We start from the raw sequence: 12,200 nt of genomic DNA on the forward strand, positions 1-12,200 counted from the left end.
ATTTCAAGTTTAATTACGATATATGGGCTGGAATATCGGGTTAACGATATTTGCCCATGACAAAAACCACCCTCAGAACTATGTTAGCTTGATTCCAGCATACTTAATTCTAGTCTCACGTACACAGTGCTAGATACGTAGGCATCTTCTTACTCATGAAGAACAACCATTTCCACCAACCAAAACCATCCCTTTCTTCTTCATAAGTTAGAGCTAAGTCTTAAATCATTGGTGTAATGTCTTCTTAATCCCGAAGGATAAAATTAGATATTTACAGTACACAAAGGGATTTGAGGAGGCTTATAAGCTTGTTTCTACACGTTGGCTTTTTTGTATGTGTTGGTTTGCCCAAATTAATCCTTCAGTAAACGTATGCAGCGTAACCTTTGTCCTTTCAAAGAACCAAACAGAAAATAGCAACAATCTACCACGCTCTCCGGCTCTCTTTTGGGTAAATACTGTACTATTCTTTTCCTAATTTAAACAGACTTCTTTCTTGGTAAGATTTGAATATATTGGTATCAAAAAACATGTACAAGTGTGTGGGGATATAAGAAAGACCAGGAGGTATTCATATTCCCAATTGCAAACTCAATGTAATTTAGATGGGCACCTCCCATTTAAACAGACGAACAACTCTTCCTACCATTGGATTACTGAGAGAGATCTCCTCCTTCCTGCGGTGTAGGGGATGAAAGAGGAGGACTGGACTTCTCTGAGCGTCTTTCTGAATAGGGTTGTGAGGCCACGTATTCAAGCGCGACGACAATGTCACTTGCTATTGGTCGAAAATTTGGCTGTTCTTGGAGACACATTGCAGTAATTGCAATAGCCTGGTGCAAGGATCGTACTGGGAAGTGGCCATTCAAGAGGGGATCAACCAACTGAACATACATCTTCTTTTCTTTGAGGAAAGGACGAGACTGGATGGAAAAAAAAAGGTTGTCGATTAGCGAGTAAACAGGAATATAATAAGTAACAGAGAATGGTTCTAGCAAATCATCATTTCAGATGGATCAGTTACCCGTTTTAAACCTACCAGGTAATACCACAATATCTCCACGTCCATGGAGGCACGGGTAATGGGTTTAACTGGCTGCCTAACCAGGCCCTTGATTCATACGGTTCAACTAGTTTTTAGACTCAAAAGTGCCTTGTAAAAACTGCTAATAAGGTGAAAAGGTTGATGATCAACTAATCAAATTATTTTTTTTAAATCAAAAGGCTCCGAGAAGTAAACAAACAGATCTGGGGAAACATATCCCCGTGATCCATAGAAGAGGGCTTACAACAACCCCACTCCACTCTACCACCGCCTGATAAGAGCATCTACAGCATGGAAGACCCATCTAGCTAAAAGCGTCCCTTCATATGATGATATGTTGACTCAATTACTCAAACCCAAATTTATAGTGTTCCACAGTAATAATGATTTTTTAGACAACAGACCGTTACACTAAGTCATATAACATCACTGATACTTTGTCTTATGGCGAAAGTTTAGAAGAGTCTCCTTTCGCAGACAATGGAGCATTGCCTGGATAAGGTGAAAGAGAAAGCTGAGCTGAGAAATGCCTATTCCAGTATTTTTAATCTGGTTGGCATGTACTGTTGTACGCTGATTTTGGTTCCTGGAACACAATGCTCAAAGCTTGATTCTGAGTGCCACTATTTACAGAATTTATGCAGACAACGTAGTAGGCAATAATATTCACAAAGTGAAAGGAAAGCTAGTGGCGGAGAAACTTACCCAAGCTATTATACTCTGCTCTCCGTGTTTCTTTGTAAAATCCATTGCCTTACGCCCAGTGATCAGCTCCAAAAGAAGCACACCGAAACTATAGATATCAGACTTGAGTGTCAGTTTCCCACTCATAGCATATTCCGGGGCACAGTAGCCATATGTCCCCATTACCCTTGTTGAAACATGAGTATTTCCACCCACAGGGCCTAATTTAGCAAGTCCAAAGTCAGATAGCTTTGGTTCAAAGTTGTTGTCCAACAATATATTTGCAGATTTCAAGTCACGGTAAATGACGGGTGGATTTGCTTGGCAATGCAGATACTTGAGACCCTGAGCAGCGCCAAGAGCAATGTTTATCCGTGTGTTCCAATCAAGTGGTTTCTTCTCATGATCCAGGCCTAAAAGAACAAAATTAAAAAGGGGCTTTGATTAGAGAAGTGTTGGTGTCAGATAAATTGACAAGGAGCTCAACTTTGAAAGGTTCTGACTTCTTCAGAAAGATATTAGATATTATACCCCCAGTTAGAGTCACTAGAGCTTACATTACCAATATATTCTCCTTCAGTTTGAACGCAGAATAGTCAAATAAATTAACAAAGCAAATTTGTAAATTCTGCTTGAAAATTATGTACATCTGATTGGCAAGCCTGTTTTAAATGAGATCAGTAACTCTTTGATGCTGGTCGAGACCGAGACCTCTGGTATCATCACCCAAAGGTTTTACCTACTTTGCTAGTCGGCACCTGCTATATATGCATTATAGGTTTCTATGTAAGAGAATGCAATAGGCTGACAACTAAAAAGACTAAAGGTTAATGGACAATGTATGATGCACTTGGGATCCTTCGTGGTTATGAACATCTTGCAAGAGAATAGATGAACAGAAAAAAGAACTAAATAAATTTGGTCTCCATTAACATTTTGCTCTGTTTGGTAGTTGCCTATAAAGATAATAATAGGCAATTCAGGCAAAGAGTCCAGGGAGCACAAGCAGATGAAGGCTCATAGAACAGTCACGAAAATACAGTGAAGAATGAGCGTGACTGACAAAAGTACAAAACTATCATCTTAACCAAGTTGAACCTAACAAAAAAGTTGTTTTTTATTTAATCTGTACGAACATGTGATGAATTTATACAAGTATGAACCACAAAGGCTTAGTTAGTTCCCTGTAAAACATAAATTGTCCTTGCAACAACATTGTGTAATTAAAAATCAAACTGTGTTCAATAGCTAACGCGATAAAGAAAGGAAATGTCCATGAGCAAGAAAATGGCTAATTAACTTCGCAAAGATAAAATGGATATATGTTTCTCGAATCGAAGACTAACCAAAGAGATGATCTTCCACACTTCCCATTGGCATGTACTCATAAACCAACAACCTCTGATCTCCATCAGCACAATATCCAAGAAGGGTAACTAAATTAGGATGATGTAAAAGGCTTAACATGAGAACCTCCACTATAAATTCTTTATTCCCCTGAATACTATTCTGATCAAGCTGTTTAACTGCAACAACCTAAACACGATTTCAATATAATCCATAAGTGAAAATCCTAGCAATAGATCACCTTCTTCCAATATAATCTAGTTAAATTGCACACCAAGAAATGCATCAAAGAAAAACTTGCCTGGCCAGATTCAAGCAACCCTTTATAAACCTTTCCAAAACCACCTTCTCCAATCAAATTCGTTAACTTGAAATTTTTCGTCGCAAATGCAAGTTCACGAAATGTAAATCTTTGAGCTGCACCATACTTTTCAATGTTGCTACCAATGCTTCTACCGTTAAATGACGACGAAGATTTTCTCATACCTGCATACTCTGCACACATTCAACAAATCATTAGAATAAATAATCAAAACTTGAGCTACATTGTATTTTTTTAAAACTATATTCTTACCACTAGTGTCATAACCATGTTTCCCTCTCCCACTCTCTGCAAAACCATAAAAAAAAAAAAAAAAAAAAACTCGCGTAAGGCTGACAATACATAATTTAAAACAAATGAAAAAAAAAAATGAGAAAAACAGGAAAGACCTGTAGAATGGTAAGAATACTGAGAAGTAGATTGAATTTCGATACGATCTTCAATATTGATGACATCTTTTCGACGACAGCCCATGCAAGAAAAACAACTCATAGTGTGTGCGTGTGTGTGTCTATAAGCTAGACACTTATAATTCTCATACAAGAATGAATTAGACCTTAAGAGTAAGAAAGAGATATTGAAGAAAAAATGGGATGGATATTTAAAGAAAGTCAAGAAATGAGGTGTAGGATGAAGTAGAATGCTATTGTTAGAAGATGGTGATGAGGATGTTGTTTGTTGTTTAATTTTAGCTCCAAATTCACTACTTGTGGGATTGTACTATCTTGTCCTTTGTGTTTATTTATTACAATCTGTTTTTATGTGTGAAATTGTGGGCCTGTTTTTGTAATTATGCTTCTTTGTTTTCTGTCTCTTTCGTTCATTACTGTTTCTGGTCACTCTCCATCTGTCTCTTTGTTGGCTTCTGCATAGTTTCACACCCTCTTCGGTTTTTTTGTTTTGCAAATTTGGTGGGAATATATTGAATGACGATATAGTCATCATTGTTTATATGCTGGGATATTGGGATGGGTTAGTTGTTTTTCAATTATATAAGGAGGGTGATATTGTAAATTATTGAAGAATAGAACGAGTATTTGTACGCGTTCACCTATGACCCGTGATTTCAGTGTGGACTAGTAACTGAAGAAAATGCTCGCTAACAGCTTGGTATGGAATATTTATTTTTATTATTTTTTGGATATATATCTAATAAGCTGCTGAGATACATGCTAGAGCTAGATGAATGAAACGTTCAAGGGGTGTTTTGGCACACAAAAAATGAAGTTGCACAGTGCACCATGCCATGTCCGTTTCTTAGTAGATGCACATGCCAATATAATATGTCATGGGATATGATGACTCATGAGGCCGGGTTGCTACTTGCTAGCTTGTTGCCTTATAGGGAGTGACTCTCAAGATGTTCATAGTCTTTTTAGTATGAACATCAATATATTGTATAAGATACATTTATCTATTTGGATATGAACAATCATTGTTCATACACCAGCAGAAAGTATGAACATTTATTTTTTATAGTAAAATGACAAAAATGATAAAATCGGAAAATATTTATTTTAAATCCGAATCATTTGTCATTGAGGGTTATTTTCCCAGAAGAGTATAACTGGCGTTTTAAAAAATGTAAAAAGACAAGGCCAACTTATTTTGTCCTTGAGGGTTACTAATTTTGAAATAGTGGGTTCTGAGTTACTTTTCCCCAAAATTTGTCTTTGTGAGTTACTCATAAAAAACCGTGTCCTCTAGACTTCATTTTCCCCAAAATTGGGTCTTGGGACCAATTTCTTGTGTTGCCTTAATTATACTGGAATGTATTTTATTCAATTCACACTAACGTACATTCTCTTGAATTTGCCTGCTAAACTTTGACATTAAAATTTAACCCAAAAATAAGATTATTCGTGCCAGTTACAACTTACAAGTGAATGGAGTCCAATTCCTTGTTGGGTTGAGAGACTCCTACGTTTTCTGACTGAAGTATATATTCAAATAAGAGCATATTAATTGGATTGATTCGAACTATATCTATAATGTAAATTGTTCTAATGATCGCTAAAGTGTAAAGTCGATCACCTGTGGCTTATAAAAGTGTACATGTTTAATTGTAGGCTGGAGTTACCAAAGTTGGTGATTTTACTTAAAAAAAACCAAAGTTCGTTGGTGATTTCAATATTAACCTAATATAACAAAAAGAGGAACGAAGGACCGAAAAAAGAATAAGGTAGAAACAAGGAATGAGCCATCAGACAGAATGCAACGAATGGAAAAATAATGCATAACAGCCAGATGCTCATAAAAACTTTTGTTTTGGCCATGAGTACTAATATTGGATATTTGGTCCCAATGTCCCATATTCTTCTAGTCTTCTCTGCATTGTTATTTCATGATTCATTTAAGGCAGCCTTCATCTAATCATCTTCAAAGTTTGAAGTTCAAGGTTGGGCCTCAAATCATGTCCAATCCATTGTGTTGGGTACTTGGATAGTATATGTGGCACAGGGCCGACCCTGAGGACAGTCCACACAAGCGGCCAGCTGGGGCCCCAAAAGTTGGCCCAATATTAGGGCCCCATGGCTGAAAGCAGTTGTGGTCAATTATTTTAGAGAGTCGGCCCAACATAAATCATTAAACACATATTTGGCCCAACAGCAAAACCCCATCGATACTAAACTTCAGAGAGTCTTGTTCTCCACGACTGACGACTCCACTTCTCTTCTCAAGTCTCAATCTCTCGACTCTCGGTCTTTGCAATTCTCTAAGGTCTGAGTTCTCCAAGACTCCAACTTGCACTCCACGGTCTCTACTCCTCTCTCTTTTAACAGTATACCTGCAACTCCCAAATAAGTAGTAGTCTTTTGTTTACTATTTTAATTAATTGATATATATTAATTCTTTAAAACTTTAATCATACTTATTTGCAAAGTAATAAGTATTTTTTAAACTATTCTATGGTTGTATTTAATTCCCTTTTCTTTTAGTTTGAGATGACTAGACATTAATAGCTTCTTACTGTTTTGTATGTATTTTGTGTGTAAGCCACTGAGCTGGGGTTGTGGTGATTTTTTAATTAATCATATCATTGTTTGATTGTTTGTAAATTTTAATTGTCAGTCTGTCATCATGCCTCCGAAATCTCCTGCTAGAAAGTATCATTCTAGCTCTGAGAAAAGGAAAAAGAAGCAAAGATTAGACGATGTCGCTCAATCCCAAAGGAGAGATATACTAAAAAAATTTGGTAACAAAGGACAAATAGAAAGTTCAAGTGAAACAATAGTGGTTGACGTCGAACAAAGGAATGATGATGATAATGGAGAGCATGAACTGAACGAAGATGTTGAACCTTTGGTGAATGATAATGATGAGCCTTTAGTGAATGACGATCTCGATCAAGATACAAATGAGAATACAAAACATGTACATGTCCACTACTTTGATCCAGCAAATTGGGACAATATTGATCAAAATCTTAGAGATTTACTTGTCGAAAAAGGTCCTATAAGAATTACTGATGTTGATTTTCCCCGAAATCACCTTGGCAGACATTTCTCTTCGAAGCATTACACTCGAATAATGTCAAATGGATTTAAAAAAGATAGAACTTGGCTCGTATATTTTGTTTCTTTGGACAGGGTCTTTTGTTTTTGTTGTAAGTTGTTCAAGCAACACACAAACACTTCTCAATTGGATAGTGAAGGGTATTGTGATTGGCATAACCTAAGTAGAAGGCTTTCATAACATCAATCATCTCCAAAGCATCTTCTTTATTGGAATAGTTGGTATGAACTAAAGAAGAGATTTGACAAGAATGAAACAATTGACAAAAAAAATGCAAGAAGAAATCAGCAAAGAGAGGGAACATTGGCGACAAGTGTTACTACGAATACTTGCTTTAGTGAATGCACTTGCTAAAGGTAATTTGGCTTTTCGTGGGAAGAATTAGAAGATTTATGATGAGAATAATGAGATTTTTTTTATGTTTAATCGAAATGATTGCTGAATTTGATCCAATACTAAAAGAGCATATTTGGTGCATTCAAAGTAAAGAAATCCATTATCATTATCTTAGCCACAAGATTCAAAATGAGTTGATAGAGTTGTTAGCAAGTGAGGTGAAGAAAGCCATTGTCTAGAAAATCAAAGAAGCCAGGTACTTTTCAGTAATACTTGATTGTACACCGGATATTAGTCATGAAGAGCAAATGTCGCTTGTGATTCGATTTGTAGATGTTACATCAAGTTATCTAAAGGTTGAAGAGTTCTTTTTAGGATTTTTGAAGGTGGATGACACATTAGGACTAGGCCTCTTTGATACACTCAAAAATATTTTGAACACTCTTGACCTTGATATTGGTGATATAAGAGGGCAGGGTTATCATAATAGATCTAATATGAAAGGAAAACACAAATGAGTTCAAAGTAGACTACTTGAAATAAACCCTAGAGCCTTATACACCCCATGTGGTTGTCATAGTCTAAATCTTGCTCTTTGTGATATGGCTAGTTCTTGTTCAAGAGCTATATCATTTTTTAGAGTGGTTCAGCGAATCTATTCATTATTTTCGTCTTCCACAAAGAGGTGGGAAAGTGTTTAAAGATCATGTGAAAGATGTGAAGCCCAAGTCAGGTCTCTCGCTAAAGTCGTTGTCAACAACACGCTGGGAGAGTCGCGTAGACAATGTTCGTGCAGTTAGACATCAAGCTCCGAAAATAAGAGATGTGTTGATTTACTTGGCTGAAAACAGTGACAATCCTAAAACAAAGAGTGAAGCTGAGTCACTATTGATACATGAAATTGAGAGTTTTGAGTTTTTGCTTGCCATGGTAATTTGACATTATTTACTTTTTGCTGTTAACTCTGTTAGCAAAAACTTTCAAACTGAAGACATGCAGATTGATGTGGCCATACATGAAATGAAAAGACTTATTTCTATTTTTGAGAAGTATAGAGAAACCGGATTCGAATAAGCCATGACAGAAGCTAAGGATATTGCAACTATGATGGAAATTCAACCAGTGTTTTGTGAAAGGCGGATCATTTGTACAAAAAAACAGTTTGACAAGAACGTTAGTGAAGAAGTGACACAATCAGCTGAAGAATCATTTGGATTTAACTACTTCTTATTCATAGTAGACCAAACTCTTTCTTCATTCAAGAGTAGATTTGAACAGTTCGAAGTGTATGAGAATTTTTTTGGGTTCTTGTTTGATTTAGAGAAGTTAAAGGTTGCAGATATAAATAGCTTAAAGACTTCTTGCATTAATCTTGAAGAGTTTTTGAAACATGACGGTGTTTCCGATATTGACGGGATAGATTTATTTTCAAAGTTAAGAATCATGAGAGAACTTTTACCAGATAACACAAAGAAAGCAATGGACGTGCTAAATCATTTGAAGTCACGAGATAACTGTTTTCCAAATGCTTGGGTTGCATATAGAATTTTGTTGACTATACCAGTTACTGTCGCATTTGCAAAAAGAAGTTTTTCAAAACTGAAGTTGATCAAATCTTACCTTCGATCGAGCATGTCTCAAGAATGATTAAATGGATTAGCTATGTTATCTATTGAAAAGTCTTTAGTATAAAAACTTGATTATGAAGACTTAATTAGTGATTTCGCAGCTAGAAATGTAAGACTAGCTTTTCAGTAGTGCTTAGTTTTTGTAATTGAATTTTGGTGTGAATTTGTTGATGTTAAGCACACATTTGATTTCGTAAAAGTACGAAGTAATTTAGACTTAATTTTTGATCAAATAACAAAAAAAATTGGCTTATGTATTTTTTATCATTTATCGGCAAAGGCCACACACTTTAGGATCTCGCCTAGGGCCCCCCAAAACTCAAGGCCGCTGTGTGGGCATATAATAAGTACATACTACATAGATGGAAGTATGGAACCAGCGCAAGTACTTGAGAGCACAATTTTCCAATTTTTTTCGCTCCAAGTTCATCTTGAATTTTAATTACAAATTTAAGGAAAAAACATGGGCTGACTTCACAATTTTAATATGCATTTTACAAGGCAATATAAATTTAAATTTACACAAGACAGGTAGACAACTATGTAAATATAATTTTACAGACTTCTTCAATTGCAAAAAATACTGTGTAAATTTAAATTTCCACATGTAAATATATATTGTCATGTGTAAATACAAATGTACATATGTAAAATACTATGTAAATTTACATTTTCATTGTAAAATTTAAATTTACATAGGTAAAAAAAAACTGTATAAATTTATATTGTCATATGATGTCAGCCCGGTTTGTTCTTGAGTCGAAATTATTAATGAAGATTTGTCCTAAAATCGGAATTATTAGTGGAGTTGCTGACATCAGCCCAATTTTCCTTAAATCCGAAATTAAAATTTTGGAAAGGGGTGCAACTTGGGTCTGGTAAACCCAAGCCCGATGGGCTAAAGCCCAAATTTTGATAAGCTTGGGTTGCAATAAAATTTCATTGGGTCGGGGTTGGGTTGGAAAGTAAAAACCCGGCCTTAATTCGGATTGGGCTTGGGTTGGGACGTCAAAAAGCTCGAGCCCGATCATAAGGATGAATAAATTTCATATCTCTACATTTATATTGTTTCCTTCGAAGGTTTTTCTATCTCTACTAGTAGTATAACCTATAACTATCATGGACCCTTAAATTCATCCGGGTATTTTTCTTACGCATGATACCCTGGATAAATAATTAAACCAAAACACTCCAATACCATTTAAAAGGATAACTTTGTCTTTTTATGCTTTTGTAAATATATGATACCCATATTGTCCTTAAATAAAACTATTGCTTAGTACTTTAATTAGGAGTAATTGGTCATTTCATTTCATGTGGCTGGTGAATAAAAAAAACCAAAACCATGCATCATTTCAATTGTACGCCACCATAAATGCATTTAATTAGCCATTTAATCAATTAATTTATTAGACGTTAAAAAAAACAAAAAGTCCTTCAACCTTCTCTATCACCAATGGAGAGGGTTGCTCTCATTTTTTCATGTGACCAGATAAGAAGAACAAATAAAAGAAGAAAGAATCATCGTATATTCGTATCCATCACTCCATCGATTAGCAAGTTGCATAATTTGAAATCAGGTATGTTTATTTTTTTCCTCAAATCTCTCAGTCAATCAAATTTCAAATTTCAAAATCAATTTATATTTTATTAGTTCTTATGGTTTTTACCTTCCATCGGATTTGGTCCTATTGCAGGTACGGGATTATCGAAAGGCTTTATCTGATTCAGAGATATTTGTTCTTGATTATCTTTCATGAAATCCAAGGTTTGTGGTTTTGTCAATATATGTTCTTGAGGTATTTGAACAAACATCTTCAAGAAACTGATCTTTTTTTTTGCCCCTTTCTTTGTTGTTGTTGTTGTATTAGGACAGTATAAAAAGATGAACACTTCGAAAGAAAACAATTCAAGACTAATGGGACCCAAGAATTTGCAAGGTAATATTTTTGATCTTCTACTTGATGATGTGGGTGTGTTTTGGATTGAGCTGTAAAACTAAAACTAAAACCACGGTTCTGATTTGATTTTTTTTTGTTTGGTTTGTGGTTGATTAATAAAGGTGGTGCAAGAGTGGGATTTGGGAAGGTGGTAACAGCTGAAGTTGGACGTAATCGACGAGCTTTGAGTACGATTAATCTGAATGTAATTGGAAATCAGTCTTGTGTCGTTGTGAACAAAAGAGGATTACAAGAGTAAGTTCTAAAAACAGTTGATAAGTTCTCTCTTTTAACCTAATTGTAATACTTGATCTTTTGCCTTATATGTATACTGTTTGATTTTGAAGGAAAAGCAATGGAGTTAATGATAGAAATCTAACTAATGTTCCGGTTCATCGACCAATTACAAGGTTAGGAGTGAACAATGTATTAAGTTTTGTATTTCTTTTTCGAAATTTGGAATGAATTAAATGTGCTTTTATCGATAGTTAATGATCAGTCTTTGCTGTTTTATAAGGTGGTTTGCGGCGCAATTGGCAAACAAGAAGGAGGTCAAGCAACCTTCTCCTCTCAAGATATTTACTTCAGAGGTACATGTTTGTTGTATCCTTCTTTTTCGTTTTATGTTACAACTATTTGCAGGGTACTGATATTTCTAAATTGTACTGAAACATAAGAAAATAATATAGTATGAGTTTGTTTTTTGTTTTTCTACTGAAAATGTTGGCCTTGGGACTCATTAGAAAGAATAATAGTCCATGGTCGAGGAACTCGTATAAACCAGTTTGAGCTAGCCACAGTAAAGTGTCCGAGTCTTTCTACTGATGGGTGAATTCACCTTTTGTAGTTGATGATTTTCTCTTGATCAACATCATACTTTGCATTTTACTGGTAAATCTTATTATAAATTACGAAGATAAATCAACTTATCAAGCCAATTTCTGGTTTCTAAGTCATGGAATTTTGAATAGCTACATGTACTCAAGTTTATATTGTTCGAGTCCTGCTTCTGTTCAAGACGCACATTGAGGTGATACACTGGATGTTATATGTACTTTCTTGTGTTTAGTTCTTGTCTATATGGAAGCCAAATATTACTGGATTTTAGTGAGAAAAAAATGCACCCTCTTTATTTTCTGTATTTCTCTTCCCCACAACCCGTCGCCTAGAAGCTTTTTACACAATTTGATAAAATAATGGATGCTAAGTTTTGAGTAGGTTATGCTTTTCCAATTACAACATTGATTCTCTTGAGACCCTTAGTTTTTGAAAGTTCAATTTTGTTGCTCAAGTTGCTTTGTAATTCTAATGATGTTGGTAATATTTGGCTGGCAAGTATGGTGCATTGGTTGTTTAAAAGGAAATTAAGTTGGTGTTTTGTT

At 35.2% G+C, this 12,200-nt stretch overlaps 2 protein-coding genes and 1 long non-coding RNA gene across 3 annotated transcripts; 2 read left to right on the plus strand and 1 right to left on the minus strand.

Annotated features, from left to right (window-relative positions):
• Positions 1–492: 492 nt before the first annotated feature.
• Positions 493–4,083, minus strand: LOC147503214 (putative serine/threonine-protein kinase PBL21). Its single transcript, XM_086607989.1, has 6 exons — positions 3,788–4,083; positions 3,651–3,686; positions 3,378–3,571; positions 3,076–3,265; positions 1,751–2,142; positions 493–923 (listed from the first exon to the last, which is right to left on the minus strand). The coding sequence occupies exons 1-6, from the start codon at positions 3,888–3,890 to the stop codon at positions 654–656; spliced, it is 1,185 nt and encodes a 394-aa protein (XP_086464115.1). The 5' UTR covers positions 3,891–4,083; the 3' UTR covers positions 493–653.
• Positions 4,084–8,327: 4,244 nt separating this feature from the next.
• Positions 8,328–8,897, plus strand: LOC147503215 (uncharacterized). Its single transcript, XM_086604741.1, has one exon. The coding sequence runs from the start codon at positions 8,328–8,330 to the stop codon at positions 8,895–8,897; it is 570 nt and encodes a 189-aa protein (XP_086460867.1).
• Positions 8,898–10,861: 1,964 nt separating this feature from the next.
• On the plus strand, positions 10,862–11,830 carry LOC147503216 (uncharacterized). The gene is made up of 3 exons (XR_015220149.1): positions 10,862–11,073; positions 11,166–11,228; positions 11,336–11,830. It is a non-coding gene; the product is annotated as an uncharacterized LOC147503216 (long non-coding RNA).
• The last annotated feature ends 370 nt before the right edge of the window (positions 11,831–12,200 follow it).

Source organism: Coptis chinensis, chromosome 4 (genome assembly GCF_015680905.1).
Source record: "Coptis chinensis isolate HL-2020 chromosome 4, ASM1568090v1, whole genome shotgun sequence".
In the NCBI taxonomy this organism is placed as follows: Eukaryota; Viridiplantae; Streptophyta; class Magnoliopsida; order Ranunculales; family Ranunculaceae; genus Coptis; species Coptis chinensis.

What these genes read in the sequence shown, in the direction of transcription:
- LOC147503215 (XM_086604741.1), top strand. Translation starts at nt 8,328, where the DNA reads ATGACAGAAGCTAAGGATATTGCAACTATGATGGAAATTCAACCAGTG.
- LOC147503214 (XM_086607989.1), bottom strand. Translation starts at nt 3,890, where the DNA reads ATGAGTTGTTTTTCTTGCATGGGCTGTCGTCGAAAAGATGTCATCAAT. An exon ending in GGTTGCTTGAATCTGGCCAG is followed by an intron (nt 3,266 to 3,377) that starts GCAAGTTTTTCT and finishes AATCGTGTTTAG; the next exon opens with GTTGTTGCAGTTAAACAGCT. An exon ending in AGCAGAGTATAATAGCTTGG is followed by an intron (nt 924 to 1,750) that starts GTAAGTTTCTCC and finishes TTTTCCATCCAG; the next exon opens with TCTCGTCCTTTCCTCAAAGA.